The sequence below is a fragment of the Notamacropus eugenii genome, chromosome 5, assembly GCF_028372415.1.
Source record: "Notamacropus eugenii isolate mMacEug1 chromosome 5, mMacEug1.pri_v2, whole genome shotgun sequence".
Taxonomy (NCBI): Eukaryota; Metazoa; Chordata; class Mammalia; order Diprotodontia; family Macropodidae; genus Notamacropus; species Notamacropus eugenii.
In genome coordinates this window covers 343,731,185-343,758,667 of record NC_092876.1, presented here as the reverse complement: position 1 = coordinate 343,758,667, position 27,483 = coordinate 343,731,185, and the positions used below count along the sequence as shown (strand labels likewise).

At 39.9% G+C, this 27,483-nt stretch overlaps 2 protein-coding genes across 16 annotated transcripts in view; both read left to right on the top strand.

Moving 5' to 3' along the window:
* Positions 1-1,951, top strand: part of GOLGB1 (golgin B1) — a 76,102-nt gene extending 74,151 nt beyond the window's left edge. For all 14 annotated transcript variants that reach the window (XM_072613838.1, XM_072613844.1, XM_072613842.1 and 11 more), the window contains 2 exons: positions 63-168; positions 498-1,951. In XM_072613838.1, the coding sequence (XP_072469939.1) occupies positions 63-168; positions 498-632 (241 nt within the window). In that variant the 3' untranslated portion in view covers positions 633-1,951. The remainder of the gene's footprint in view (positions 1-62; positions 169-497) is intronic.
* A 3,919-nt stretch (positions 1,952-5,870) lies between these two features.
* HCLS1 (hematopoietic cell-specific Lyn substrate 1) overlaps positions 5,871-27,483 on the top strand; it is a 45,403-nt gene continuing 23,790 nt past the window's right edge. Inside the window, exons 1-4 of one of the 2 annotated variants that reach the window (XM_072613856.1) lie at positions 5,871-6,296; positions 8,297-8,380; positions 8,974-9,047; positions 26,960-27,089. In XM_072613856.1, coding sequence (XP_072469957.1) covers positions 8,297-8,380; positions 8,974-9,047; positions 26,960-27,089 — 288 coding nt within the window. In that variant the 5' untranslated portion in view covers positions 5,871-6,296. Of the gene's footprint in view, positions 6,328-8,296; positions 8,381-8,973; positions 9,048-26,959; positions 27,090-27,483 lie in introns of both variants that reach the window. The other variant, XM_072613857.1, reaches the window with a different exon arrangement.

Genomic DNA, 27,483 nt, shown 5'->3' with positions numbered 1-27,483 from the left:
TGTGCTGTGTGTACGTATGTGTTGTGTATGTGTGTTTGTGTGTGTGTTTTCCTGTAACCCAGGCTGGAGCTGAATGAGTGGCCCCCTGCCCAGAATTCTGGCATCGGTGACTGTGGCTTACATGAACAGGCGATATTAATAGAGCCCGTGAGCAGTACCTTCCGAAGGGTAAGATGGGTAGGAGGGAAGGGGGTGGGAAGAAATATGAGTGGGAGGGAAGGGAATAGAAAGAGCAGTGTTAAGAAGGGGTATGAGCAGTACCCTCCTCTTGGGAGGGACAATTCTGTCAGGGTTCATGGGCAATTTATCTGAATATAGGACTTGGGAATATTGATGGGCTTATGAAATTGAGAGCTGACATCTCTTGAGAAAAGTTTTTCTTGCAGGAAACCTTTTTTGAAATATTGAGATCACTGAAGTCTAAACTTGGGCTAGAGACACTTCCCTAATATGCAGGATAGGACCTGTCTCTGACCTTTCCATCTTTCTTCTTCTAGACCAGGAGCAATGTTGGATGGAGGCGAATCCTGCGTTCACTCTGCTGTTCCCGGACCCGGGTACCCTTGCTGGCTGCTATCTATATTCTGGTTCTCCACATCCTGGTTCTTCTCTGTTTCACTGGTCATCTGTGAGCTTAGCTCACAGATTTCTCTCCTTAGAGCTACAGCCCTGGATTCTCCAACCCCCTAATCCCAAGACCAAATGCCCTTGTGGGTAGCCCTACTTATCAAGACTTATCCCTTCCTTATGGAATAATTTCTGCAAAATTCACAGACGCATCTTGCCTCTTTAGGAGCTGTAGGTACTAGAAAGTGCTTTTTTCCACTGCCTTCTGTTCCATGTTTAGGCACAATTATCATCATATATAAACACAAACATCTTTTAAGTATAGTGCCTATTCCTACCCAACAGAGCAGATTCTAGGAAGTGACCCCTTGGCTCCATTGCTGATCCAGTAAGCCCAAGGAGCCATGGTTGTTCCTAGGATCCAAGATGTTGAAATTGTAATGATCTTGGTTTATTTGCTTCAGTATTATCTTGTATACGATGTGGATATGGGATCTGTCATAAGCATGATGATGAAGCATGTGATAGGGCCTATTCTGGAGAAGGTGGAAACTGAGGAGCTCCTTCCCTGTTGCTAGGCTTCTGGTCACTAATAGTATCTTGGGGCAGGAAGAGGCTTCACTTCTAATCACTTTCCCCAATCTTGAGACAGCCATAGGGGTGAGAATGTACGCCATTGGGCTATGAGGGCCCTGTTCCCCTGTATGAAGTATGGTCTGTGAGAAGATTTTAACATAGATACTTAAATGAAATGGTCAACTTGCCCTTCCTCCGAGACTCTGAAGGAAGTGTTTGGTTGAGGTTGTTGTCTCCTGGTCCACTCGTGTTACCTATCCAAACTGAGGCTCAGACACACTGAGCGAGTGTCAAGTGGATTTAAGTTTCTTGAGACCAAGAGAGGAGTAGTGTTGACACAGTCTCCCTCAATTTGTCTTCATTAGTGTCCATATTCATTCCCTTTTCCTCCCCCTTATGTAAATAACCAAAAAAAAAAAAATCAAGCTCAGCTATTGATCTCAGGGATGCCAGTTTTTCAGCCTCTTAGTCACCTGCCTGCTTATTGTAAGGGACTGGGACAAGTAGAGAAAGCTGTAGGGAAGGGATGATGAAATCAAGCCTTGAGGACTAGTGCCTAAACTGAAATCCACTTACCACCTGCCCCTTTGCCAAATTGAGATGGTCTTGGCCATTTCCTCCTTCACTACCACCATCCACCTTTTCTGTCCCCTGCTTACCTTCACTGCTCCAGTGAAATGAGGGGAGGGTCAGCCAACTGCTGTGCTCTGAATCCTTTACCCTGCGGTGACCAAATTCTTAGTCACAGCTACCCCTGAAACTTCCCTGAACACTTGTAAAAAATAAAGTTATTTTCAGATTTGAAGAAGTGTGGGGTCTTAATGGGGAGGGAAAGTGAGGATGCAAATGCCGGGGTAAAGAATACTTTCTTAGCCTCAGCCAAGCATAATCTGCACAATTCCCAGATGACTTCGGTGATAGGTTTGTGATAATTCTGTGGATCTTTTATCATAAGAGCCTGGGGTTATGAAGTGAGAAACAACTTTTCAGCATACTTTTTTACCCAACAACAAAACAAACACAACCGTAAAATAGAACCTAGTGGTGACTTCAAGCTATGCAGTTTGGAAACTGGCAGCAGGAGACAGAAGGTTTGTATTGTGCCCTGAGAGATGATCTTAGAATGAGTGCCTGCTGTAAAGGTGGAGTGGAATGTGGCTGATGGGTACCAACAGCAGGCATTAACCTAAGCTGTTTGGGAGGGACAGATGCTAATATTACAGTGTACAGGGCAATCAGGGGCTTCTGCTGAAATCAATGAGTTCATGGCAAAGTGCCATGTAATCTCAGTGGATAGTGTGGCTCTAGATGCAATGAAAAGAGCTATTGCACAGGAGATCAGGGGCTGGGAATTCAATGGAGTATTTGTACACCATGAAAAATGCTGAATGTGAAGATAAAGAGAACCATAAGAAGACATGAAGTGGTGTAAAATGAAGTAAGCAGAACAAAGAAAACAGTGACTACATACACATGACTAAGTTGTATAAAGGGAAAGAACCAAACATGACCCCCTGTGTAATTAGAATGGTCAGGTTCTCCACCTTTACAGAGATGAAGGGAATATGGTGTGGAACATTACATATATGGTTAGACTGGGTGTATTGATTAGTTTTGATGAACTGCTTCCTCTACCATTTTATTTGCAATGCTTCTCTGAGGAGGGAAGGGGAATAATATATTCATAAATTAAGGTGACTTAAAAGCAAAAGATATTTTTCAAATCACTACTGAAAGCGATTGACAAAAATACAGAATCTTAAGAGTTGGAAGGATGCTTAGAAGTCATCAAGTACAAATTCTTTTACAGTGGATTTTTTTGGGGGGTTACCTTTGGGTGCATGATGGATTAATAGCTTCTGTGACTTCTGGTATAATTTATGACAAGAATGTCAATAATGATGTAACTCAAGCTGTCTGTTGGTGTATGAACCTATTGGTCATTGGGCAGAGATCATACACTTAAAGTACCAACAGTTAATGTTCATAGATGAAAGATGCCTTCACCCCTGTGAACTTTTCCTGTAATTGGTGAGTTCCTCCTGGAACTTTGATTTTAAAGAAGTGCCCAGGCACGCAGTGCTCACTCCACACACACCTCTCCAGCTCTGCTCCTGACAGCTTCTTTTGTATGTTATCCTCTACCATCAGAATGTATTTACTTGCTTTTGTATTCCTAGAGCCTAACTCACAGCACCATATTCCCTGCCAATAGGTGGCTTGAGTTACATCGCTATTGACATTTTTGGCATAAATGATACAAGAAGTCACAGAAGCTATTAATCTCATCATGCACCCAAAGGTAACCCCAAAAGACCCCACCGTAAAAGAATTTGTACTTGATGACTTCTAGGCATCCTTACAACTCAAGATTCTGTATTTTTGTCAATCACTTTTAGGAATAGTGATTTGAAAAGTATTATCTTTTGGTCAGACTTCATCAAAGTAATTGGTAAACATGCTGAACAGAGCAAAAATAATCATTCCATAACACCATGACATTAGAGAGTTCCTTTCAAATTGACTTTGATCCATTTATCACTTCCTCCCTGCCAAAAAATACTGTCATAAGTTAGAGGTTTATAATTTCTCACTTCGTTTATTAGAATAATTTCCTAATTGATCTTCCCCAACTTCCAGCTCTCCCCAATTCATACCACACACTAAGTCAAATTATTCATATTTGAAACTTTTGCTTTTGTCATATCTCTGTCCTGCTCAGGAACCTAAAATGGCTCCTCAATACTTACTACATCAATTCTAAGCTCCACAACCTAGCATTCAAGACTCTCCATCATGTGACTTTCCCTTCCCTCATCCAATGTTATCACCTCCTACTCCCTAGCATCAATACTCTGCTTGAGTAGGTCAGTCTCTTTCCTGCCTGGGAATGGTATTCCTTCCTATTCTGCCCAGGCCATTTACTCTCACATTAGTGGTTTCTGACCTTTCTTTTCTTTCCCGTCCTTCCTTGCTGTCTCTCCTGCACTAGCCTTTATGAGAGATGCAAAAAGATTCAACGTCTTTCAAGACCCAGAGCATTTCACCAACTTTGAAAAAAACCTCAAACTTTTTTTTTCTATTACAGCTCATATGAATTTCCCCTTTCTTTAAATACTTTTCAAAAGAGCAGTCATTTCATAGCTGTCCATACTTCCTCTGCTGAGGCAAATCTTGACTTCATTGGTTAGTCACCAAATATCGTAACCTGAATTGGAAAGGACTTCAGGAAGTCATCTCATCCAACCTGTACCTCACAGGGAATTCTCCTCTACGGTATTTCTGACAAATGGTTGCTCAGAATACTAGGTACCTATTATGGTGCCCCATCACTCTCCTCTGGAGAGCAATACATTTCCTCAAATGTGGAAGCTAGGACTAAACATGATAATAATGATTACCTCATTTGTTCTGGACACTACTCTGTTCTTAATTCAGTGTAAAATCATTTTAGCTTTTTTGGCAACTATGTCATGCATGTGAAACTTGTAGTTCCCTCAGACTCCCAGATCATTTTTCACATGAATTGTTATCTAACCATACCTTCCTGCTTTGTACTTGTGCACTTGTTTTTTGAATCCAAGTGTAGGACTTTATTCTGATCCCTATTCAATTTCATCTTACTATATTCAGCTCAATTATCTAACTCAAGGTCACAACATTTTTTTATGGTATCAAGGAACTCTTTGTTAGTCTAATGAAACCTATGGACCCCTTCTCAGAAGAATATTTTTAAATGCATGAAATAAAATATGTAAGATTGCAATGAAATCCAATTAAATTGAAATACAGCAATCAAAATGTTAAAAAAAAAAAAAATCATGGACCCCAGCTTTAGAACCTCTGATCTAGGCTATTGAGATCTATTTTGTGTTGTCTGAGTTTCCAGTATTTTAACTACTACTTTCAGCCTGTTGTCCAGCATTTTAACTACTCCTCCCAGTTTCATGTCATCTACAAATTTGATCAATATACCTTCTATGCCTTTATCCAAGTAAATGCTAAAAATGTCAGAGAATATAGGGCCTAGTACAGATCTGGGGGATCACTTTACTACAAATGTTATTCTCCATTAATTACTAGTCTATTGGATCCAACCAATCACCCAGTTTCCATTTTTTTTTGTGGGAGTTACTCTTTAAAAAAAAATTCATTACTGACCAACTTCGTTTGACATCCCACTCTGGATTTTCCTGTTGCTAAGTTGTTGCTTTGATAAATAGCCATGTGTTAATTTCATCCAATTTAGTGGAATTTTCCAGAGCTTGTGTTCCAATGGCTTTGCCTTATTGCCTTCAAGAATCTCCCAACTGTGAGGAGACCCGTGAGTAAGAATTAAGTGTGATCGCCATAGAATGTATAAGTTATCCTCCCAATTTGTTTTTTAGGTCCCAAATTTTGGTTGATTTCATCCTGTTGTGTCTGCAAGTCTATAGACACAAAGGTACTTTTGAGCCCCAGAAATAGTTACAGGGCGTGGCAAAAGTCAGTGCCTAGTTGAGGCAGTTGAGCAGCATCAGGTCAGCTAATGATAGTTTTAATTGATTATTATACTTAATATGCTTATATAATTGATTGACTAGTCCAATAGCCAAAGAAAAGTAATAGCAGCAGCAGTGTGGACACATCCTCTATTGGTACCCTACGGACACACTCCACGCTAGAAGGAGGTGCAAGATGGTAGCCTGAGAATACAAACAGGATACACCTGTTACCATTGCAGAATGCTGGTGTAACACCAGACACTGCCGAATCCTCGGACTACTGCTTAATGCAAAATTTCACACTTTGCAAAGTAACTTTAGGGTAGAGGGAAACAATTTTCAGCCCTTCCCCAGGCATCCCCAGATGCTCCACTTATTTGCAGCATTATGCCTCTAAGAAGATGGTCAGTTATTTGACAGCCAGGCCTTCAACTCTGTATCGAGAACATTAATGCTGGACATACAGAAGGAGCTCAATAAACTGCTTTTGATTTAACTGAACTGGAATCCCCTAAGCTGACTCAGACTTCAGGAAGTTGCCCTATGGACTAGGGCAGCAGGAAATGAAAACAACCTGAAACAGGAACTTAAGTAGTAAGCACTTTCTTACTCTGGAGCAGCAGCAGCAGCAGTTAGAGAAAGAGCAGAGTCTTCAGGAAGAACCAAACGGTGAGTCCCAGAGGAAAGAACCTTATTGGAGGTAGGAGATCTGAACCTGAAGTGGGAGCTAGAAAACAGAGTGACAAGTATGAAAGGAGGAGAACCTCTCAAGTCCTGTCAGTCTCCAGGGCCCCTGCAACGGGAGTTCCTGAATGAACGATTTAGGCCTTGAATGACAAGAGGTTAGGATGAGAGAGCCCTGAGGAGGGGCACAGAAGGGGAAGGGATGGAGCTCAAGGATTGATTTAGGTCAAAAGTCAAGCAGAGAAGGGGACTCTGTAGGTTTCCCTTTGTTGTTATTGTTGTTTAAAGGGGTAGGGGGGAAGAACATTTGTTAGATATCTGATGAGCTTTATGCAGTGTGCTAGGAAAGAAATCAGAAAGTCTGTCTTGGGGAGCTTATGGTGGATCTGGAGAGACAGAACACACGCATGAAGCATTGTAGCGTGCCAGGAAGTGCAAATGGATGTACAATAGACTAGAGTAGCAAATTCTGGGATGCTGAGGAAAAAAGAAAGCAAGGTCAACTGGTTTCCAAGATTCTATGAATTGATTGAAAAATGGACACAAGGCCCCAGAGTTAGAATCCCTTTGCTAGCTCTGAATCTCAGGATGTTGGCTTTTGCCTTACCTACCTCTAGCCACCATTTCAGGGCTTCCTCCCCCGGTCATCTCCTTTCAAAGAGCTACAGTGGGCCAGAGTTTGTAGAAGAGAATGGTTGGAAGAGCATGGGAAAGAGTGGGCAGAGGAGATCCCTCACAGACCAGTTTGAATAGACACCAAAATTTCAGAAACTTCCTCTTTCCGGGTTCTTGTACCAAGCCTTCTGTGTTATGAGGGAGTCCTAGGAGATCTGACATGATGGAATATATGAGGGTAGGACCATGGGCCTTGTATTGACAATTAGAACTTGTAGGAGGGAATAATGGGGATGGGGGGAGTGTTTGGAGGACTGACTGGCAAATGTGGCTCGAGGATGGTTTTGGTGACTCACATTGTTCCAGTAACTGTTCAAGTTAGTCCATCTTCCAACACTTACCTTTTTACTGATCCCTGAGGAGATCTGGGGAAGTTTTAGCATCATGTCTCCTTCAAAACATTGTGAAGAGTGGTCTCTCAGGACACTATATAGAGAAGATGGAGAAGGAAGGGGAGTGGCTTCTCAAGAGGAAGCGTGTGGGAGAACACTATTTAACAGTATATAGATTATTTCTACTGATATCTTTTGCTTTCACATCTTCATTTATATTTATATTCCTCCCCCAACTCCACACAAATATTTTTTTAGAAAGAGGAAATAAAACAACCATGTCTGTCAGTGTACATATATATATATGTACATAAATATAATATTATATATCCATCTTCCACCTTTGCAAAGAAAGGGAGTAGGAGGAAATGCACTATCTCAACTCCTCTCCAAAACTAATCTTGGTCATTGTAATTATATAACATTCAATCTTGATTTTTATTTGTTTACTGCAGGGTGGAAGAGGGCATTTAACGATAATAATTTAATAAAAGTTATTTGGAGTGCAAGGGCCCAAGAACCTGTTTGAGGACCTGAGAATGGTCACAGGGGTACTACATAAGGTCCCAAGTGGGATGCTGGGAGAAATACCCTAAAGAGTTTCATTTAAGAACTCTTTGAGGACCTACTGGTTAGTAGGAAGTGTAGGGAGGTTTATTTATGTGTTATTGGCTATTGCTTTCCCAGAAGGCATAAGAGGTTACAGGAACTGTGTGGATGATTTCGAATGGACCATATGGTGAAGCTTTAACTAAGGTTCTATTGGAATTTGAGGCTCCCTAGAAGTGCTTTGCACTGTGCCTGGCATGCTGTAGATTAATCAATAATAATTAATAATTTTTTTTGACTTCTCTAGTTAGGGGATAATAATCAGAAGAAGATTGGTGGTTGTGGTGGGAGGATTCTTATTTATTCCTATCAGAGTCATATGATCTCTGTAGCCACAAGAGGTGTGTGTTCTATCTCCATCATCCCTAGATGTGGAAGTCAGTGGTAGGACATGACGTGTCTGTTTCTGTGGAGACACAAGGTGACGACTGGGACACAGATCCTGATTTTGTAGTGAGTATGGAAGTATTATGGGCCCAATAGCTAGTAGGGGTTCTGTGGCCGCAGGAAAAGGCTACTAGAGGTCCTAAAGAATCTCCTGTGGTGGGACTGACTGCAAGATATTCAACTGGGTGGGGTATGAAGACTCCTTTCCCAGCATTGAGGGTAAAGAGTAAGGGCACAGAGAAGTAGTTGAAAGTCTTGATAAAAGCAAAAAGAGATCAGATCTAGGGATGGGCTGGTGTTGGAGGAGAGGGAAGGAAAGGGAAAAGGGAAAGAAGATATTAAGTTATATAATCTTTCAGTCTCATTCTCTTCATCTATAAAAATGAAGGAATTAGGCTATACAGCCTCTAAGTCTCTCCTGGCTCATTATCAATGGTACTATAAATGTGGGAGATGAGAGTCTTCTTCTATCAATAGTCATCTAGTAGACTTCAAACTGGAGATAGGTGGGTTTAGAGCAGATGAGAGGTCTCTAAAGAGTCTCCCCAACAGCCAGTGACCATGAGGAGAAGTATATAGATCCCACTGGCACATTCCTGAGGTTCTGGTGGCCCCCACCTTCTTTCTGAACCCTTATTGCCAAAGACTCTCTTTTACAGAATGACATCTCTGAGAAGGAGCAGCGGTGGGGAGCTAAGACCATTGAGGGCTCTGGAAGAAAAGAACATATTGAGTAAGTATGGAAAGGGCTGAGTGTATGGAGGATGGATGGGGAGCACCATAGGCCCCATAGTAGGGTGGAGATGAGAAAGAAAAGAGGATGTCTTTGTGCCTTTTGTCTTTAGAGTAACATGTAGTATGAGATATCCCAAAGATCTTACTGAAGCTTTAAGTTTTAATAGCTTATGTGATGGGGCCAGGTAGCCGGTGGGGATTCTATGGGCTTAGGAAAAGGCAACTAGGATCCTAATCAGTCTCCCATGGTGGAACTGACTGGCAAGATGTTCAGCTGTCATGAGTGGGGCTTTAATACCTGAAAATTTAACTAAAATTTTGGTACACCTTGTAAACAATGTTTTTTAGCTTTGTGATTTCATTGATTATCTGAGCATATTTCCCTGCATCTCTAAACATATTACTATCTTCCTGCCTTCCTGGTTGTTTCTTCCTTTTCCTTAAATATAGATCTGACCATGTCATTCATCTGCTCAAATTCCAATGGCTTCCTGTTAACCCCAGGGTGAAATATAAGCTCCATTTAGCCTTTAAAGCCCTTCAGAACCTTATATTTTTTTCCTACTGGAGGTGAAAGTTTTTATTTCAATAATCAGAAAAATGCAATAAAAGGAACAATTAATCTAGGTATGCCCCTCTATCTGAAACTACACTTGGTGGAATTGTGACTGGTTAAACATTTACAAAATTCAGGCATGTCTTTCAGTTTTCTGAGTACCTCGAATTCAGAGCAAGATAATCTCTTTACAATTAAGCTAGACTTCTGTATCTGAAGGCCTCTAGCTTTCTGAGCATTGTCTGCTGAGACCTAAGTCATATGGGTATTTCCTGAGCCATTGACAGTCATCTTGACTTATGTCTTGCCACTGGACTCAGATGACTGGAGGAAAGAGTGAGGCTGATGACTGTGCAGCTCTGCCTCACTTAAATCAAATTGACTTTCAAGTCAAGACATCACTCTAATGATGTTATTGGTCCTCTTTGAGAAGGAAGGGCGAACAATTGATTCTTCTCTGTATAATCTATCTCTAATTTCTAGCAACCCCATAAAGTGATCCCTGCATGACATTCTATCTCTTTCCACTTTGATGTATGTGGGAGTCTTAAAGAGGAAATGATTCCCTATAAAGGTTGGAGATGTGAATTAATGAAAATATAGTTTTCAGAGTAGGTTGTAACTTTGCCATATTATCTCATCTCTGAATTCTCAGTACTTAGCACAGTGATTTGCCATTATTAATAGGTGCTTAATAAATATTTTTGAAAGGATGTATGAATGAATGGAATAGGACAGTATAAGAATACATAAGTGGAGTGAATAAGGACTTATCTATTTTTATCTCTATCATCTATACCTATATCTATACAATCTATATCTCCATCTGTTTGTTTTCTACATCTACATTTCTACCTTCATCTATATCTGTAGATGTGGATATATATCTAACACGTATGTATATAGATAGTGGTAATTTTTAATCAGATCTATGCTCTCTTTGATCCAATCTTCTTTCACCTTACTACCCAAACACATCCAGTATTCCATCCAGTAACATTGGATTCCTGGCTGTTTCATGAACAAGATACTCCATCTGTGGACCAAGAGAGGAGGAAGGAAGGGAGGGATGGAGGGAGAGAGAGAGAGAAAGAGAGAGAGAGAGAGAGAGAGAGAGAGAGAGCACACTTTGGTTTCAGTACTGAATGGGGAGTGGAAAGAGAATTTGAAAGAATGACAAAATGATCCCCAAGGATATGACTAGAGAAGGAGCCAACCAACTTGGAGGATATCTGTAGTCTTTGCCATCACTTTAAAATTCAGGTTTTCTTTTTTTTTTTTAATGTGCCAGGCATTGTTCTTTAATATTTTGATACACAGATCATTTAATATTTTAATATAATCATTTAAAATACTTTCCATATTATTTAATTTGTCTATAGTTTTCTTTTTCTGTTTTATCTCTCCATGGTTTAGACACTGAGACCATTTTTTATGATAAAAAGAACATGAAAGTTTCCCTTATCAATTTTTAAAAAGTTCATGCAATACTTGAATTGATACATTTCCTTTTATTACCTTTCCCCCTAAATATTTAGATACTGTGTTATTCAGTACATAAATATTAAGTGATGAGATTGATTCCTTATCTATAGTACCTTTAGACATAATGTAAGTTCCTTGTTACTCTCTTTTTATCCTATTTTTGCTCTTTCCTTATCTGAAATCAGGATGACTGATCAATTACTCCTTGGCACTATGCCTTTAGTTGTCACTAAATGATGATGTCTGAAGTTCAGCTTCTGCTGAACTTTTTTTTTGTATCAACTTTATTGGATGCTTTAGCACTGGCATTGTTTACATGAAAGGAAAAAGAAAGTGTTGGTCTGCTGAAGGAAGTAGCCAAAATGAAACTCTTCCTCAGAGTCTAGGGTAGAATTCTGGTTCCCAGGCTCAGAAACACAGACTATTTTCTTCCCAGAGCTATTTGTCCTTCTGCCTTTGGTATGGTGGACACAGTGTAGCAGTTTTTTTCTTTTTCTCTCTACCTTCCTTTCTACCTTACCCTCCAACAAGTTTCCATTGTTCTGGGTGAAGCATCTCATCAACTGAGTGATCAACACAAACCTGAGTGAGGAGAGACAAGAGGAAGGAAGAAGAGAGCCCTAAGTAGGTGATGGAGCCCTTAGGGGAGGAGTTGACTTCACAAGGCCGAGGGAAATTGCTCCACAGCAAAGAGGCTTTTGGATCTCAGCTGTGCTTCTTGTATCACTTAATTTTAGGTTTGAGTTCTCCTCTGGGCTTATATTGCTGGAGAAATCTGTGACCTGCCCTTAGTTATCTGGGTTGCAAAATCATATTGCAGGGAGATTGCTATCCCAGCTGTGGATAAATGAGAGTTTAGTAGTCCATGCATAGAATCAGACATTGATGCTTTTTCTTAAGAAGCAAACCACAACTCCTGGTTAAAATGTACAGCATAAATCTTTACTTCAAATAGCTATGCATCAACAAAGATAGACAATATAAAGCAAGAATTAAAGAACTGCAGTGTCAGAAGATTTGTAGTATAGATGGTCAATAATTCACAAGAAATAAAATCCAAGAAAGAAGTCAGTGAAAATACCCTTACCCTCAGATATCCAAATAATAACGCACAAAATATGTGTAACACACAAGATGGAGCAAAGTTCCTAATGAAAACTATGAAAGTTGTCCTTGTATGTATAATTGAGATTGATGCGAGAGGACCTATGACAGGGATATGGCTCTGGAACTACATACCATAAGATTTACTTATAAGGAATTTCAGGAGCTAGCGAGTGAAGTGGGCAAGGCTGATGCATTCTGATAATTTTTAAAAATACATTTTGGTGAAGATCAATAGAAGAAATATTATTGTCAGGCAAACATACTTCCTACTAAAAAAACCCTTGGACGGAAAGAGGAAATAGTTGAAGAATTAGAGAAACACATTACTAGTTTCACATAGAATGTTAGGAAACTAAGTGGACATTTACGTGTATACTCGCTCTCCTTAAAGCAGAGCAAACTAAAATTTTCTTGACTCACTTTAATAATAATCGAATATTTTAAAAAGTGAAGCAACCAATTTTGGAGAACTTATATTATAGCATGGAAATCATGGGAAGCTGAGGGGAAAGGTGACCAATCCACCTTAGGATCTGTGATAGAAGAGAGGAAAGTTGAGCATAGACAGACAAATCAAACCTAGAGGTCTGAAGAGAGTAGATTTCAAAGACTTTAGAATTTTTTGTGTGTGTCATGGACCCTTTTGTCAATCTGACAGAACCTATGGATGGACCCCTTCTCAGAATAAGGTTTTTAAACCCATAAGGTCAAAAGACATCAGATTACAAAGGAAACCAGTTATATTGAAATAGTTATAAAAATATTTTTGAAATACAATTTTATAGAACCTAGGTTAAGCACCTTGGATTTATAGAAAGACTAGTTGGCAAACTCTCAAGAATGAAATTGTGAAGAGAAGAATTTTCATAAGGAAAAGGAGTTGTCGAAAGAGACACAAGTATACTTAGTGAACTCACTGGCCCAATTAGATTTTAAAATGATTTGTTTCCAAGTTGGAAGCAAAGGCAGGTAATTGAAAATGAATGCAAAATTAAGGCATAATCTTTTAAGAGTAATGTCAGGACTGCTAACACTCTGAAAGAACAAAACATGGCAAAGAAAGCTGGGGTGGGGGGAAGATTATTATCTCAATTGAGGAAAAGAGGAGGTGCAAAGGAGGGATAGGATTACCGATGACATAAATGAAATTATAATGAAGGATGAACAAAAGAAGTCAGAGCTACTCAACTCTTCATTTTGCTGCTATAGAGAATGATCTGTAGACTGAAAAAGAATTGAGAAAAATGGCTAAGAAGCAGTTGTAACCCCAGAGAAGTAGAGAAATAGTACAAAAGAGTATAGCTGCTTCTGATTAGTTCAAGTCACAAGACTTGGGTCCTCAAGAACTGACTGCTGAAAATATATAAAAAACAACACATGGAACGCAGCATGGCAGAATGGAGAGAGAGAGCTGGCCTCAAAGTCAGGAAGATCTGGGTTCAGATATTGCCTCTGACGTACTGGCTGCATAACCCTGGGCAAGTCATAACCAACTAGTGTTCTAGGCAGCTCTTAAGACTGTGAGTTGCAGAGAAGGTGCCGACCTGAATTGACAGAGGAAGCTTCATCACTGAGTTCCCTATACCAAGGAAATCACAGCCACCGTTTCCTACAAATAACCGAAAGTGTGCTCCACAATAAGGATGCACAAATGTCCAAATGAGAGAGACAGAGACAGAGAAAGATAGAGAGACAGGGAGAGAGCAGATTGTGGTATTGACTTATATTCCTCACAAAATTTTGGAATGTATTATTAAATAGATGGTCAGTAAACATCTAGAAAATGAAGCTATGATCACAAGGCCCACATCCTTCATGGAGAACAGGTCACACCAAACTGACCTCATTTCCTCATGTTACAGGATTTCTAGGCTAATAAACCAGAGGAATTTTGTACTTTAAATTTCAGCAAAGTATTTGGCAAAGTTTTCTCATGTGAACAAAATGGAGAAATGTGGGGTAAATGATAGTCAATTTTGGTGGGTTGGGAGCTAGTTGAAGGGTTGAATTCAAAGAGCAGTCATTAATTTTAACTTGCTTGGCACGGTGCTGTTTAACAAAACTAGAAGGTATAAACACATACATTTAGTGGCAGTCAGGATCTTGTCCCATCCCCACCCCTCAAATATCAACTGCATAAAGCATTAGGCTATATCTATTAAGATGAGATTTAATAGTGATAAATGTAAAATCTTATACTTGATTTTTTGAAAATTTAATTTAACAAATTTAGGATGAGAACACCAGGGCTGGACAGCAGTTCATCAGAAAAGATCTATCTATCCATCCATCTATCTATCCATCTATCTATCTATCTAACTATCTATCTATCTATCTATCTATCTATCTATCTATCTATCTATGTATCTATCTGTCTGTCTGTCTGTCTAAACTATATGTCATATGATGAAGATACAAGGACAAAATTAAAGAGACAGAGTCAGAGACAGAGAAAGAGATAGAGACAGAGACAGCAACAAAGACAGAGAGAGGAGAGACATTGTGTGTGTGTGTGATTGTGTATATATGTATGTGTGTGAGAGAGAGAGAGAGAGATTTTAGGGTGTAGGCCAGAGAGCAAACCTAAGGGTATGGATGTAGAGAAATTGGAACTAGATGGGGCTTGGATGGGGAAGAATGGAAAACAGTTAAATCTCTTCATCCTTCTAGAGTTTCTCCAGTAACTCTACACCTCACATTCCTATCCCATGGCCCAGCTGTGGATTTGAGTCATATTCTCTCTGTGTGGCAGCTGACAAAGGCTGTGGTGCTGACCTTAGTGGTTGTCATCTTAAGTACCACACAGTGAGGAAAGGTCTTATGGGAGTGGGGGATGGGGAGCAGTAACTTGAAATGTCCTAATGACTCACAGCAGGAAAAGGAAGTGGTAGTCTTTTTTTCTAACCCTCCCCCACCACAGGACTTGCTTTCTTTCTTGACTAAATTTAGTCATTGTTTAGTAAGTTGCCATTAAAGATGGACTGTGAGTAACTCATCCCTCAGTCAATCTGTCTACACATTCCCTGCTATTTGTCCAATTTATCGAAGAGAATAGGTTTGGCATGATTGGCCTGGATGGAAAATCTGGGTCCCAGATGATTTGTCTCTTGGGGGGAGACCATATGATTATAGATTTAGAGCTGGAAGGGACCTCAGAGGCCATCTGTCTCCTTCATTTTTGTTTCCTTTTGCTTGCCTCCCATTGATCAGCTAAAGCAGACTTTAATAGATTGACCTAGGAAACTCCTTTTGCAATCCCATCCATTTTTTTAGGCTGGATCTACACTGGAGTGTGATATGAGAAACCTGAGTAAGCTGACCTCTCCCACTTTGCAGTGATAGCCACCTTGCTATCATAACATACATAGAAAGAAAGTGAGTCCTAGACGGTTCTCCAGCCGCTTTGTCATGTTCAGGATGACTTGGATTCAAATCTCACCTGATACATACCTGCTGTATGACCCTGGCCCATTCTCTTGATCTCTCAGTTCCACTTGTCAACTTTCCAAGACTTTAAATTGTAGAACAATTGCTAATCTATATTGGTAGAGGAAATCTCCTTATTAGGGAACCCCCTGCACCAATGAAATCATAGGACTGAACTGTTATTAGAAAAGCAACTAGGTGGTGCAATGGCTAGAGTGTTGGACCTGGAGTCAGGAAGATATGAGTTCAAATCCACTCTCATATACTTAATAGCTGTATGACGCTGGGCAAATCACTTAACCTCTGCCTGCCTTGGTGTTTTCATCTGTAAAATAGGGAAAAATACCTCCCAGTGTTATTGTAAGGATAAAATAAAGTATTTAGTAAGGTACTTTGCAAACCTTGAAGCACCATATAAACACTGGCTATTACTATTATGTAGCAGAAGAAAGTTTGGATTGGAAGTTAATAAAATTGGGTTCTGGTCCTACTTTCATCACCGACTTCTTATTTAATCCTTGGGCAAGACTTCATTTTCCCTTTCTGAAAAGCGGAGGTTAATACCTGTCTGACTTGGCTTAGCGGGTGTTGTGAGGATTAAAAGTCACATATATGAAAGCACATTGAAAAGTATTAAGTACAGCAAGAGATTAATCATTATGCAACATTTCAAATTCCAAATTTAGCTTTAGGCTTAAAACCTAATTTCCTGGTCAAAGTGTTCATCTCTGCAATATAAAATCGAACCTAACAAACAGCTCAGGAGCTGTAAAGGCTTTCTAGTCCAACTTATATTCTGGTGGGGAATTCTGGTAAATGTTGAACAATCAACTCTCTGAAAAAAAAAGCAGATCACATATTTAAGTTTAGTGTGCATTAATAATATTTTCTCCACTTTAAGTCTAAACAATCAACAAAATAATAAATCGACTTGATTTTTAGTGTTTGCTGATTTCTGAGGTATACTGTTCACACTGAAAACTTAACAGTTGACTCTTTTGAACTGGCTCCACCATGCCCCTGCCCACATCTGAATAAGAATCCCCTAGGTTTTCACATGCCCAATAAATGATCCTTCAGCACCCAGTCTCTGCCTAACACATAGAGAATCTAGGACCTCCAGAAGTAAATCATTCCCCTCTGGGATAGCTTTCATGGTTAGAAAGTTTTTTCTTTACATTAAATCCAAGTCTGTCTCTCTCTCCAACTTCCATCCCTTATACCTAGGGATATATACCTATACCTTGCTCTCTGTGGCAAGGTCATGGTCCTTCAAATGCTTGGAGACAGTCACCAATTCTATACTGCCTTCTCTTGTTCCCTCAGTGGGTCCACATACAACTAGTTCTTGAATCCTTTCACCATCCTGGTTGCTTTTTTTGGATACTCTCCAGTTTATGTGTTACCCAGTTCTGAATGGAGTGCTGTAGATGGTTGACTGAACAGGGCAACAAGATTATATTACCTCCTTAATCTTGTATTCTATATGTCTTTTGATGGCGTTATTGTGTGATCATTTCAGTCATGTCCAACTCTTTATGATCCCGAGTTTTGGGGATTTTCTTGGCAAAGATATTGAATTGATTTGATGTTTCCTTCTCTGACTCATTTTACAGATGAAGAAACTGAGACAAATGGGGTTAAATGACTTGGCCAGGGTCACACAGCTAGTAAGTTATCAGAGTCCAGATGGGAACTTAGGAAGATGAATCTTTCTGATTGCAAACCCAGTGCTCTATCCCCTCCACTATGTAGCTGCCCTATCTTTTGATGTAGCCTAGATTACCCCTAGTTTTGGGAGTTTGTCAAGGTTTCTTCCTTTTAAGTGGAAACTAAATTCCTTGATGGACTGATAGTGCTAAGCTATAGACATCTTCTCCAAGGCCATTATTCTTTTTATGATGTCTTTCCTGATAACTTAGGCATAATAAAGCAGTGCATGTTGTGTTCATGATCATATATTTTAAAGTGTTGAAGATATTTGCTAGAGTACACACCACCAAATATTTGATACCATCTGGCAGAATTGCTAAAAAGCTATAGCTCTGGGAGCATTGCATGTTTCATCTTCAAGGCTAAAACCAAGTGTGAACTGAAAAAAATCAAAAGGAAGATAGATTAGAGAAAGACCAGAAGCAGAAATATCAATAAAGGAAGTTTTTATAATAGTAGGTTAGAGGGGGTGAAGACATGACCTAAGCTGCTAGCCATGGTTTGAATATTAGAGATGTTAGAAGACTTAGAACATGAGATGTTAGAAGATGTAGAAGCCACAAGATTTGGCAACTGAAATAGGGTGTGAAGTAGAGGGAAAAGCCAAGAAATTTGTGGGGATATAAACTTGGATGATTGGGAGGATGGAGATTCTCTTGACAAAAATAGGAAAGTTTGGAGCAGTAATTGATTTAGAAGCAAGGCAGCTCATTCTGCGCCCTATAAACAGCACTCTTTCCCCTTCTGGGATCAATTGAAGAAACTAGGAATACCTAGCCAAAAGAAACTTCATGGAGGTACAAGTGGAGATGGGGGTGGTGACATGGTATTGGAATATTTGAAAGGTTTTAATGTGGAAGTATTAGACTAGTTTTGATTTTCCCCAGAAAGAAGAACTAGGACCAGAGGGGTAGAAGTTTGGGAAGGGGATTTTAGCCAGTATAAGGAAAAAACTTTCTAACAATCAGAGCTGTCCAGAAATAAGATATATAACTCTGGGAGCATGTCAGTGCCCTGTTGCTGGAGGCTTTTAAGGAGAATCTGGATATCCTGTGGTCAAGATGCTAAGGGAATTCATGCTTCAGGTCAGCAGGAGCCCAATTCAATTACTTCTGATACCATTCTCCGATGTAAATTAGACATCTGAAGTTCAATTTCACATTTTACCTAGTGGTGGGTCATTATTAAGAGCAGTAAAATAATGTATTTTTGTCTTCTCTCATTTCCTAAATTTAAAGGAAATTATTTTAAAAAGCAATGATTTCTCATTTTTAAAGATTTTAGCATCAGATTACCATAGATTTTTTTTTTTTTAAAATAGATGTATGTTGTTTATAAGCCTGAAACTCTTCAAGTCACAAGGAGTCTATTTCTGAATTTGATTTTGCATTTAGATTTTTGGTGGGATAAAAAAATATAATATAGTGCTCACAAACTATTTGAGTGCCAGATAATATCCAAATCCATTTCTAAGCCAGGTGAATGCTATAGCAGTGAACTGAAAAGCAGAGTCAGAATTGTGCCTGTTATATTTTCTTTCTGATATGTGAGCATGACCTTTATAAATGGTTCACCTATACCATCTCAGCCATCAATTTGTTCTATTTCTTAGACAAATCTCATTTTTGAAATCCTGAAATTTCCCCTTTGCTCTCAAAAGAACTTCTTTATAAGGTCAAAAGGAATTTTAAAGCTCTCTCAGACAGAAAGAATTTGAGGCTGAGGCTTTTCAAACATAAGTATGTTAGAACCTTGCTAATTCTAAGTGGTGCAGTGGGTAGCGTAGAGTCAGGAAGATTCATTTTCCTGAGTTCAAATCCAGCCTCAGACACTAGTTGTGTGACCCTTGGCAAGTCCCTAAACCCTGTTTGCCTCAGTTTCCTCATTTGTAAAGTGAGCTAGAGGAAGAAAATGGCAAACCATTCCATTATCTCTGCCTAGAAAATCCCAAATGGGGTCATGAAGAATCAGACACTACTGAAAAATGACTAAACCACAACAAACTATACAGTCTGTCATTGTGTGGGTCTATGTGAACTCCAATACTTTTACTGAAGTTTTGCTTTTTGGTGCAGTTAAGTCTTGCCTCTCCCTTCCCTAGGTTGCATCCTAGTGGGAGGTAGGTTTCCTTGAGTCACCTTCTAAGAACCTAGAATTTGGATCACAGGATAAGATCTTAGAAAGCATTTAATTGCTCAAACTCATGTTATAGATGAAGAACTCAAAATCAAGACAAGTTCAATCTTTTGCCTAAAGTTATACAGCTGGTTAATTCCAGAGCTGGAGCTAGGACTCAGGGTCCTTGACTCCAGGGAAGAACCAGTGTTCTTTCCATAGTTCTGGTTCTGGGCCATGCTAGAATTGGGTATCATGAGCCAGAAAGACAACATTATAGAGCAGAGGTTCCTAACTTGGGCTATGTGAATTTGTTTAATAGTGTTTCATACCTAGATATAGATAGATAAACAGATAGTGATAACTGTATTTAAATAAATTGGTTCCCTTTGTAATCCTATGTGTTTTAGTTTATGCATTTAAAAACATTATTCTAAGTCCATAGGAGTCCAGGTCACACACAAAAGGCTAAGAACTTCTGTCCTAGAGAGTTGTCTAGGAGCCCTAAGAAAGTGATTTGCCCATTGTACACTATGAATATATGCATTTTATTAGAACTGTTTCTATGAAGATAAATTCCAGGAGAAGGGCAGGGCTTTATATTTATTGCTGTAAAGTGGTGTTCCCATGGGTTTAATCCATTGTTTTACTCTGTCCAAATCTTTTTGTTATATAGGAATGGAAGACTGGACCTGAATCCAGGTCTTCCTGACTTGGAAGTCAGAACTCACTGAGCTACGTAGTCTCACAAATTTCAGTTTTGTTGTTTGTTGTTCAGTTATTTTCAGTCATTCCTGACTCTTCTTGACCCCATTTAGGGTTTTCTTGGCAAAGATACTGGAGTGGTTTGCCATTTCCTTCTCTAGCTCATTTTACAGATGAGGGACTAAGGCAAACAGGATTGTTGGAGGTTGAATTTGAACTCAGGAAGATGAGTCTTCCTGACTCCAGGCCCTGCACTCTATCCGCTGTGCTGCTCCAAATTTCAGTTTAAGTTTCTTAAAATTAAACAAGGTTTGAAAAAGTTGTTAGCAGCAATGTACAATATGACCACACGATGGTGGTGTAGCTCCATGAAATAGAATCCCTTTTTCTGTAGCATGTAGACCATACCCTTTATGAAAATGATAACCTTGAATTCATCATCTTGTCAGTGGGAGAGATGCTAGCAGGAGAGTGCAGTTATTCGTGCACTTGATGGCAGGAAAAAGCATTCCTTCTATGGAGAAATACTAGGTCTTCCTGTTTCACCATGCTTGGAAAGACAAGAATGATGTAAAGCAGAAAGAGCACTTCACTTTTCAGTGCTCCAAGCATCTCTCTAAGGATATAAATTACTAAGAAGATCCTGATCTGTAGTAATAGAGGGGATTTCCTCATCCTGGGAGTGCCCCATCATGAAATCACAGGTCAGTCAGTCCCTATTTTTATTCTAGGATAATTTATGTCAAAGATTAAAAAAACCCCCACAAATCCAGACATTGGTTAATATAGAAGGAAAAACAACCTCATAGAACTAGGAATATATAAACCTGGATTTTAGTCTCAGCTCTGCTGCTAGATAACTGTGTCCCTGAACCCTTTGGTGGTTAAGTTTCCTTATCTTCAAAATCAAGACACTGATTCTTAAAGACCTCCTCTGTCTTGCATTCTATGGTTCCATAAAAGGAGCAAAACAAAACAAAATACACTTATGTATTTTGAATATGAATATGAAAGTTGAAAAGCAAAAAGGGCATCACATGAATGGAGAGATGAAAAAAAATGAGAAGGGAACAAGGGCCACACAAAGTATGATCAGTACAAATAGGAAATTAAAATGATCATTTGAAGAGTATCTCTAAGGTACTGTGAAAAGGGGTTAGGGATTCTTTAGATACATCAGATAAGATAAGAGATGAAGCCAAGTAGGAAAGATCCCCTGACAGGAGGCAGAGTGATGGCATGATATAATAATGAATATGAGGAAGATCTTAATTTAAATTGCAGCTTTGTTTCTTACTACAAGGTGCCCTGAATGAATTTGGACAAGTCACTTTAACTTCTAGGAGACTCTTTCTTCATTTGTGAAATGGAGTAGTTGGATGAGATGACCGCTGAGGTCAAGTCCATTTCAGCTTCATCTATGATCCTACTGCAGTGGCCCTTAGCAATGAAATAGATGTAACACTTGGTAGTTTTACCTACACATGTCAAGTGCTTTACTATCTCACTGTGTTTACCCACAATGTTCCCAAATGTAGGATTTCCCTTGAGTCTTCTCCATCTTCCTGGTCTTGTTTTCCCTTTGAAATCCTATTTTTCTTTCCAAGGCCAGATCAAATGAAATCTTACTGCTCCTTTCAGATGGACATTATTTTTCTTTACTCTGATCTGACCTCTGGTCCTCGTCATTTTTAAAAATTGCATATTAATTGTATAATATTGGACAGGGATGGAATTATCTGAGAAAGTGAGCGAGGAAGAAAGGATAAAGATTGAAGCTTCTTTAGTAGAGAGCAATGTAAGGATCAGTTTCTTTCCTCCCTCTCTTTTTCCTCTGTTGATGCCCTCTTCCCATTTCTTTCCCCAGTATATGAATGAATGAAAGGGAATATATTTATTAAGCACTTACTATGTACCAGGAACAGCACTAAGTACCAGGGGTGCCAAAACAAAAGCAAATACAGTCTCACCTGATGGAGCTCACAAGAGAAGCAGCGTGTATGAGGGAGTGGTGACCAGAGAGGTGTATTTTGTCTTGGGAAGTTAATAGAGTGGTGCCACAGGGAAATAGATTGCTACACCCTTTCCAGGAGTAATCACAGTGTAATTCTTTGTGGTTCCAGAACCAGAAGCAAGGGTGGGGAAGGAATTAGAGGTATTAGCATGGTGGGAAGGTGGCTGATAGGAGGATGACTTGGGAGCACAGTAAAGCACACCAATCAGACCAAGGGGTTCCCAGGGAGTGTGTTCTGGGGACAAAAGAGCTAAGTCCTTAGGGCATGGTTTCCATCCTGGCTGGCAAGATGACTCTTTTCTTTGGATGTCTCTCACTTTTTTAACTGGCCATAGTAAGAAGCTATATAATTTGTCATTTTCATGTTCATTTAATAATATTTTGTTCTGGTTAGTCTTAAGTTTTAAATGAGGTATTTTGAATGTTTACTGTTTCTCTTTTACAAACTTCTTGTTGCCCCCTACCTTTAAATTGATGCGATTGCTTTTTATTCATATGTGGCCTTCAACTAATGTTCTAGTAAGGACAGTGCTTAGGACAAACAGAAAACATCCCCCATCTTGAGCTTAAGAACTTTTCTTATAAGAATTGCATTTATACAGAGCATTAAGGTTTACAGCTACAATCTCAGGAGGCTAGCTTTTCCCCAGTTTCCTAAAACCTTTCTTGGAAAAACCTTCTTGGAAGAAGTTATCAGTGTTGAAATGAAGCCCTGCTCAATGTACTGGATAGGAGAATGAAATATTCAAGACAGTCTTCTGATGCCACGAAGACTGCTTGACTACAGAGTACCAGGACATTGGCTGCAGTGGATAGAGCACCAGTGCAGGAATTAGGAGGACCTGAGTTCAAATCTCACCTCAGACACTTGACACTCACTAGCTGTGTGACCTTGGGCAAGTCACTTAACCCCAATCACCTCATTCTGGCCCATCTCCAGTCATCCTGATGAATATCTAGTCACTGGATTCAGATGGCTCTGGAGGAGAAGTGAGGCTGCATAGCCCTCCCTCACTCAAAACAAAGTCAAGTGCAAGTCATGTCATTGTTTCTCTGATGGCATGGACTTCTTTGGCAACAAAGGATGAACACAGAAGGACATTATGAGATGTCCTGATGCAGTATGTCAAATGCAGTTGGCCCATTTCATATCAGTATAGCTTAGGAAGTTCAGAGTCTGTATAGCTTTGACCAATCAAATCAGACTTTCTTTTCTAGTATCCTTTCTGAGAAGTGTATATCATTGCTAGTTCCATTATGCTTTGACTCTTAGACCAGATCAAGCTTCTCTCATCTGGGTCACTAAGAAGTATGTCTTTCAGTTTTGTTTCTGAACTCCTCCAATTTTTCTTTCTTTAATTATGCTCTGCCCTCCTGCCTGGGTTCCATTCTGAACAATTATTTTGTATCTTCCTTCCTTCCTTCCTTCCTTCCTTCCTTCCTTCCTTCCTTCCTTCCTTCCTTCCTTCCTTCCTTCTTCCCTCCCTCCCTGCCTCCCTCCCTCCTTCCCTCCCTTCTTTTCTTTGTTTGTTTCTGTTTTAAGCATCAAAAGCAGAGAAGTTTCTCTTGCTCACAAATAAAAAAAAAAATACAAGTTTTACTTATGCATAAGGTATACATACGTTTACATAAAAGATATCTCACCCGTTGGCACATGAAACAAGGACAAGGAAGAGGGAGTGACTCCCAGCACTCTGAGATGTTTAATTGTTTCTCAAATACTTCATTCGACCTATAATATCTCCAACAATTTTTCTGCATCCTGGAATGCTAGATAGAGCAGAACCCTGAATAAAGCCATCCTAAAGGGACAGAGTCTCCTTAGGATTTCCTCACTTACCTTAGCCAGGGCTCTTCTCCCTAGGAAGTGTCCTTTCCATGCTTGTCATTGTCCTTTCGAGGAAATGTTCAAGCTCTTTCTCAAGCAGCATGGCCCTGGGTTCTTAGCAACAAGCTGTCTCCCAAATCAGAACTGGTCAAATTTTTACCACAAGAAAGCCTCCTATTCTTTCCTTTTTCTAAATCCCTGAGAAGTAATTTGTTGCATCAGAGGATCATAGATTTACAGCTGGAAGAAGCCTTAGGGGTCATCTAGTCTAACCCCTTCATTTAATTTTAATTAATTAATTAGTTTTTCATTTTCTACAATCACTTCCATAAATCTTAGGTTTTCTCCCCCTCCCTCTGCCTTCCCTCCCTGAGATGGCATGCAATCTTATATGGGTTCTACACATACATTCTTACTAAGTACATTTTTACCTTAGTCACGTTGCATAGAAGAATTAAAATGAATGGGAGAAACCATGAGAAAAAAACAAAACAAAACAAAACATAGGAGAAAATAGTCTGCTTCATTCTGCAATCTAATTCCATAGTTCTTTCTCTGGATGTGGATAGTGTTTTGCCTCAAGAGTCCACTGGGAATTTTTTAGGTCCTTGCATTGCTGTGAAGGTCTAAGTCTACCAGAAAAATTCCTCACACACTGTGGTTATTGCTGTGTACAAAGTTCCCCTGGTTCTGCTCCTTTCACTCAGCATCAGTTCATATAAGTCCTTCCAGGACTCTCTGAAGTCTTCCTGTTTATCGTTTCTCATAGCACAATAGTATTCCATTGCATTCATATACCACAACTTGTTCAGTCATTCTCTAATTGATGGGCATCCCCTTGATTTCCAGTTCTTGGTCACCACAGAGAGCTGCTATAAATATTTTTATACACGTGGTCCCCTTTCCCATTTTTATGATCTCTTTGTAACCTCTTCATTTTATAGATGAGGAAACTGAGGCTCAGAGAGGATAAGTGAAATTTGTATTTTCTTTCCAGTTTCACTCTCTTTCTACTCAAGGTCCACATCTTACAGATAAGGAAGTTGAAACAAAGAGAGTCCCATATGAAGTCTCTATTTTCTGTCTAGTTCCAGACTTCCTCCACTCCTGGTTCAGGTCAAATCCCTCTCTCCTGGCCACTAGAGATAATTGTTTACCTGTCTGTTATCCTTTGACTTTCTCCTTCCCACTTTTTCCCCTAGCCTGGCTCCCAAGATTTATTTAAAAGTACTTCTTTTTTTTCTGTCCTAAGATAAGGTGTGGGCACCCCACATAGGGCCCCATCTATATTCATCATTACTGCAGGTCTAATCTGACCCTACCTAAACCACTTAGCACAAGAAGAAGTTTGGGCATTGTGGAGTTGTAATGACTATGGTTTCTGAAGCATTTTCATTTCATCCAGATGGCCTCAGAAGACAGGGCTACTTTGATCCTGTCATCTTTGCTTCCTATTGTGAGAAGGAATCAGAGACAGCCTCCTCTCTACCACAGTCTTCTTATAGCATTCCCTCATTCCCTTTCCTAATGCCCAAGCTCTTGTGCTGGTCTCTGGAGTGGTATGAGCAGAAATTCTGCACCTAATTCAACCCCTCCATTCTGACAAACCACTGCTGCCCAGGTACCTCTTTGCTGTGAGGGTTAAGGAAAACCCAGAGGATATAGATTTCTATCAGGGTCTGACACAGGTTCCTACAGAGGAAATGGCTTAGAAGACTTTGTCAAGAATACACTTGTATTGACCCAGTCCTGTGACTGGGTCATCACTTAGCCTTTCAGTGTTCTCTGTGCCTTAAATCTGACACAACCTGGCATATGCAACTTGTCAACAGGCAATCACAACTTCGCAAAACTTCTGTGAAAACTAAGTTTATATAAAAGAAATGAACGTGCATGTGGAACCCAATGAGTTCACAATCCATACAGAAGTTTGCATTTTTATAACAGCAGGACAAAGGAAGGAAGAGATACCAGGAATCCCCATCTAAAGGGACATGGCATGGGAGGGGGAAAGGTGCAGTAAAGGTGGGAAAAGGACAAAACCTTTCCTGATGGGGAGAAGCAAAGTGATGGCAAAAACCACATTTTTTTCTCCCTAGGGAACTGCTAGACCTGTGGCCTTAAGGCCGCATATAGCCCTCTAGGACCTCTAGTGCGGTCTTTTGACTGAATCCAAACTTCATAGAATGAATCCCTTTAATAAAAGAATTTGTTCTATAAAACTTGGACTCAGTCAAAAGATTGCACCCAAGGACCTAGAAGGTCATGTGTGGCCTCAAGGTTGCAGGTTCCCCACCCATATGCAAGACAATGAAGTTAGGATGGTCTGTTTATCTACATGGGGCCCAGCTTCATAAGCCTAGTGCAGACTGTCTGGAGCCTTTCTTGACTCCCAAAGACACACAGAGAGTTCAGCTTGGGATGCAAACAACACATTATATCAGCTCAGGTGGTGGCTTTGTCCTTGACACATTTGGCATCTCCTTCATACTCTGGGTTCTTCTGGAAAATATGGCAACTCAAAAAGTTCAGAAGACCTTAACAGACTTCTCTAGGGATACATATAACACAAGGAAGCCTGGATACGCAGATAAGGCTGCCTAGGATCAAGACACCCCTACCTCCCCAATCATGTTGTTTCACCCCAAACAGAGTTTAACTGGAATCATACAGTTGCACCCTCTGGAGTTCTAGGAAAATCAGTTTTGGAGTGGGTCAACCTTACAAATAATGGATCAGAAATTCTGCTTCTCCTTACTTTTATCTCTTGTTGGTAGGCATCCCCAGGGAAAGAGAGACACTGGGGTGTTTATCCCAGGCCTATTGCCCATAGGTGCTACTCTGACATCCCTATACCTCGGCCACCCTGGTTTCTTTAGTATAACAAGCCAGGACTCTTAACTCCCAGGCCAATGGTTGCACTGAATTATCCGTGAATCTATGTGATTTGGTTACTTCCAGCATCCACCAGCTGAGGAACAAAGTGTCAGAAGAACATGATGTCCTCAAGAAAAAAGAACTGGAAGCAGGGCCCAAAGCATCCCATGGGTATGGAGGCAGGTTTGGAGTGGAAAGAGACAGAATGGACAAGGTGAGTAGGAGACAAAAGACCTGCTGGACAGATAGGCTGATTCAGAATTGATCGTTGGAGTTTTAGGCATGTAAACCAAGCTGCAAGAGACATAAGCAAGAAGATGTCTGAGTCTACTGTGATGGGCTCTGTCTTATTCTCCTACTACTTTATGGCCCCATAGTGCACACGGCACTGGACCTGGAGTCAGGTAGATCTGAGTTTGAATGCGCCCTCAGACACTTACCAGCTCTGTGACCCTGGGGCAAGTCCCTTAACATCTGCTGGCTTTAGTTTTTTCATCTGTAAATTGGGGGCAATAATAGTGCATACCTCCCAGGGTTGTTGTGAAGATCTAATGGAATGATGTTTGTAAAATGCTTTGCAAATCTTAAAGCACTATTTAAATACTATT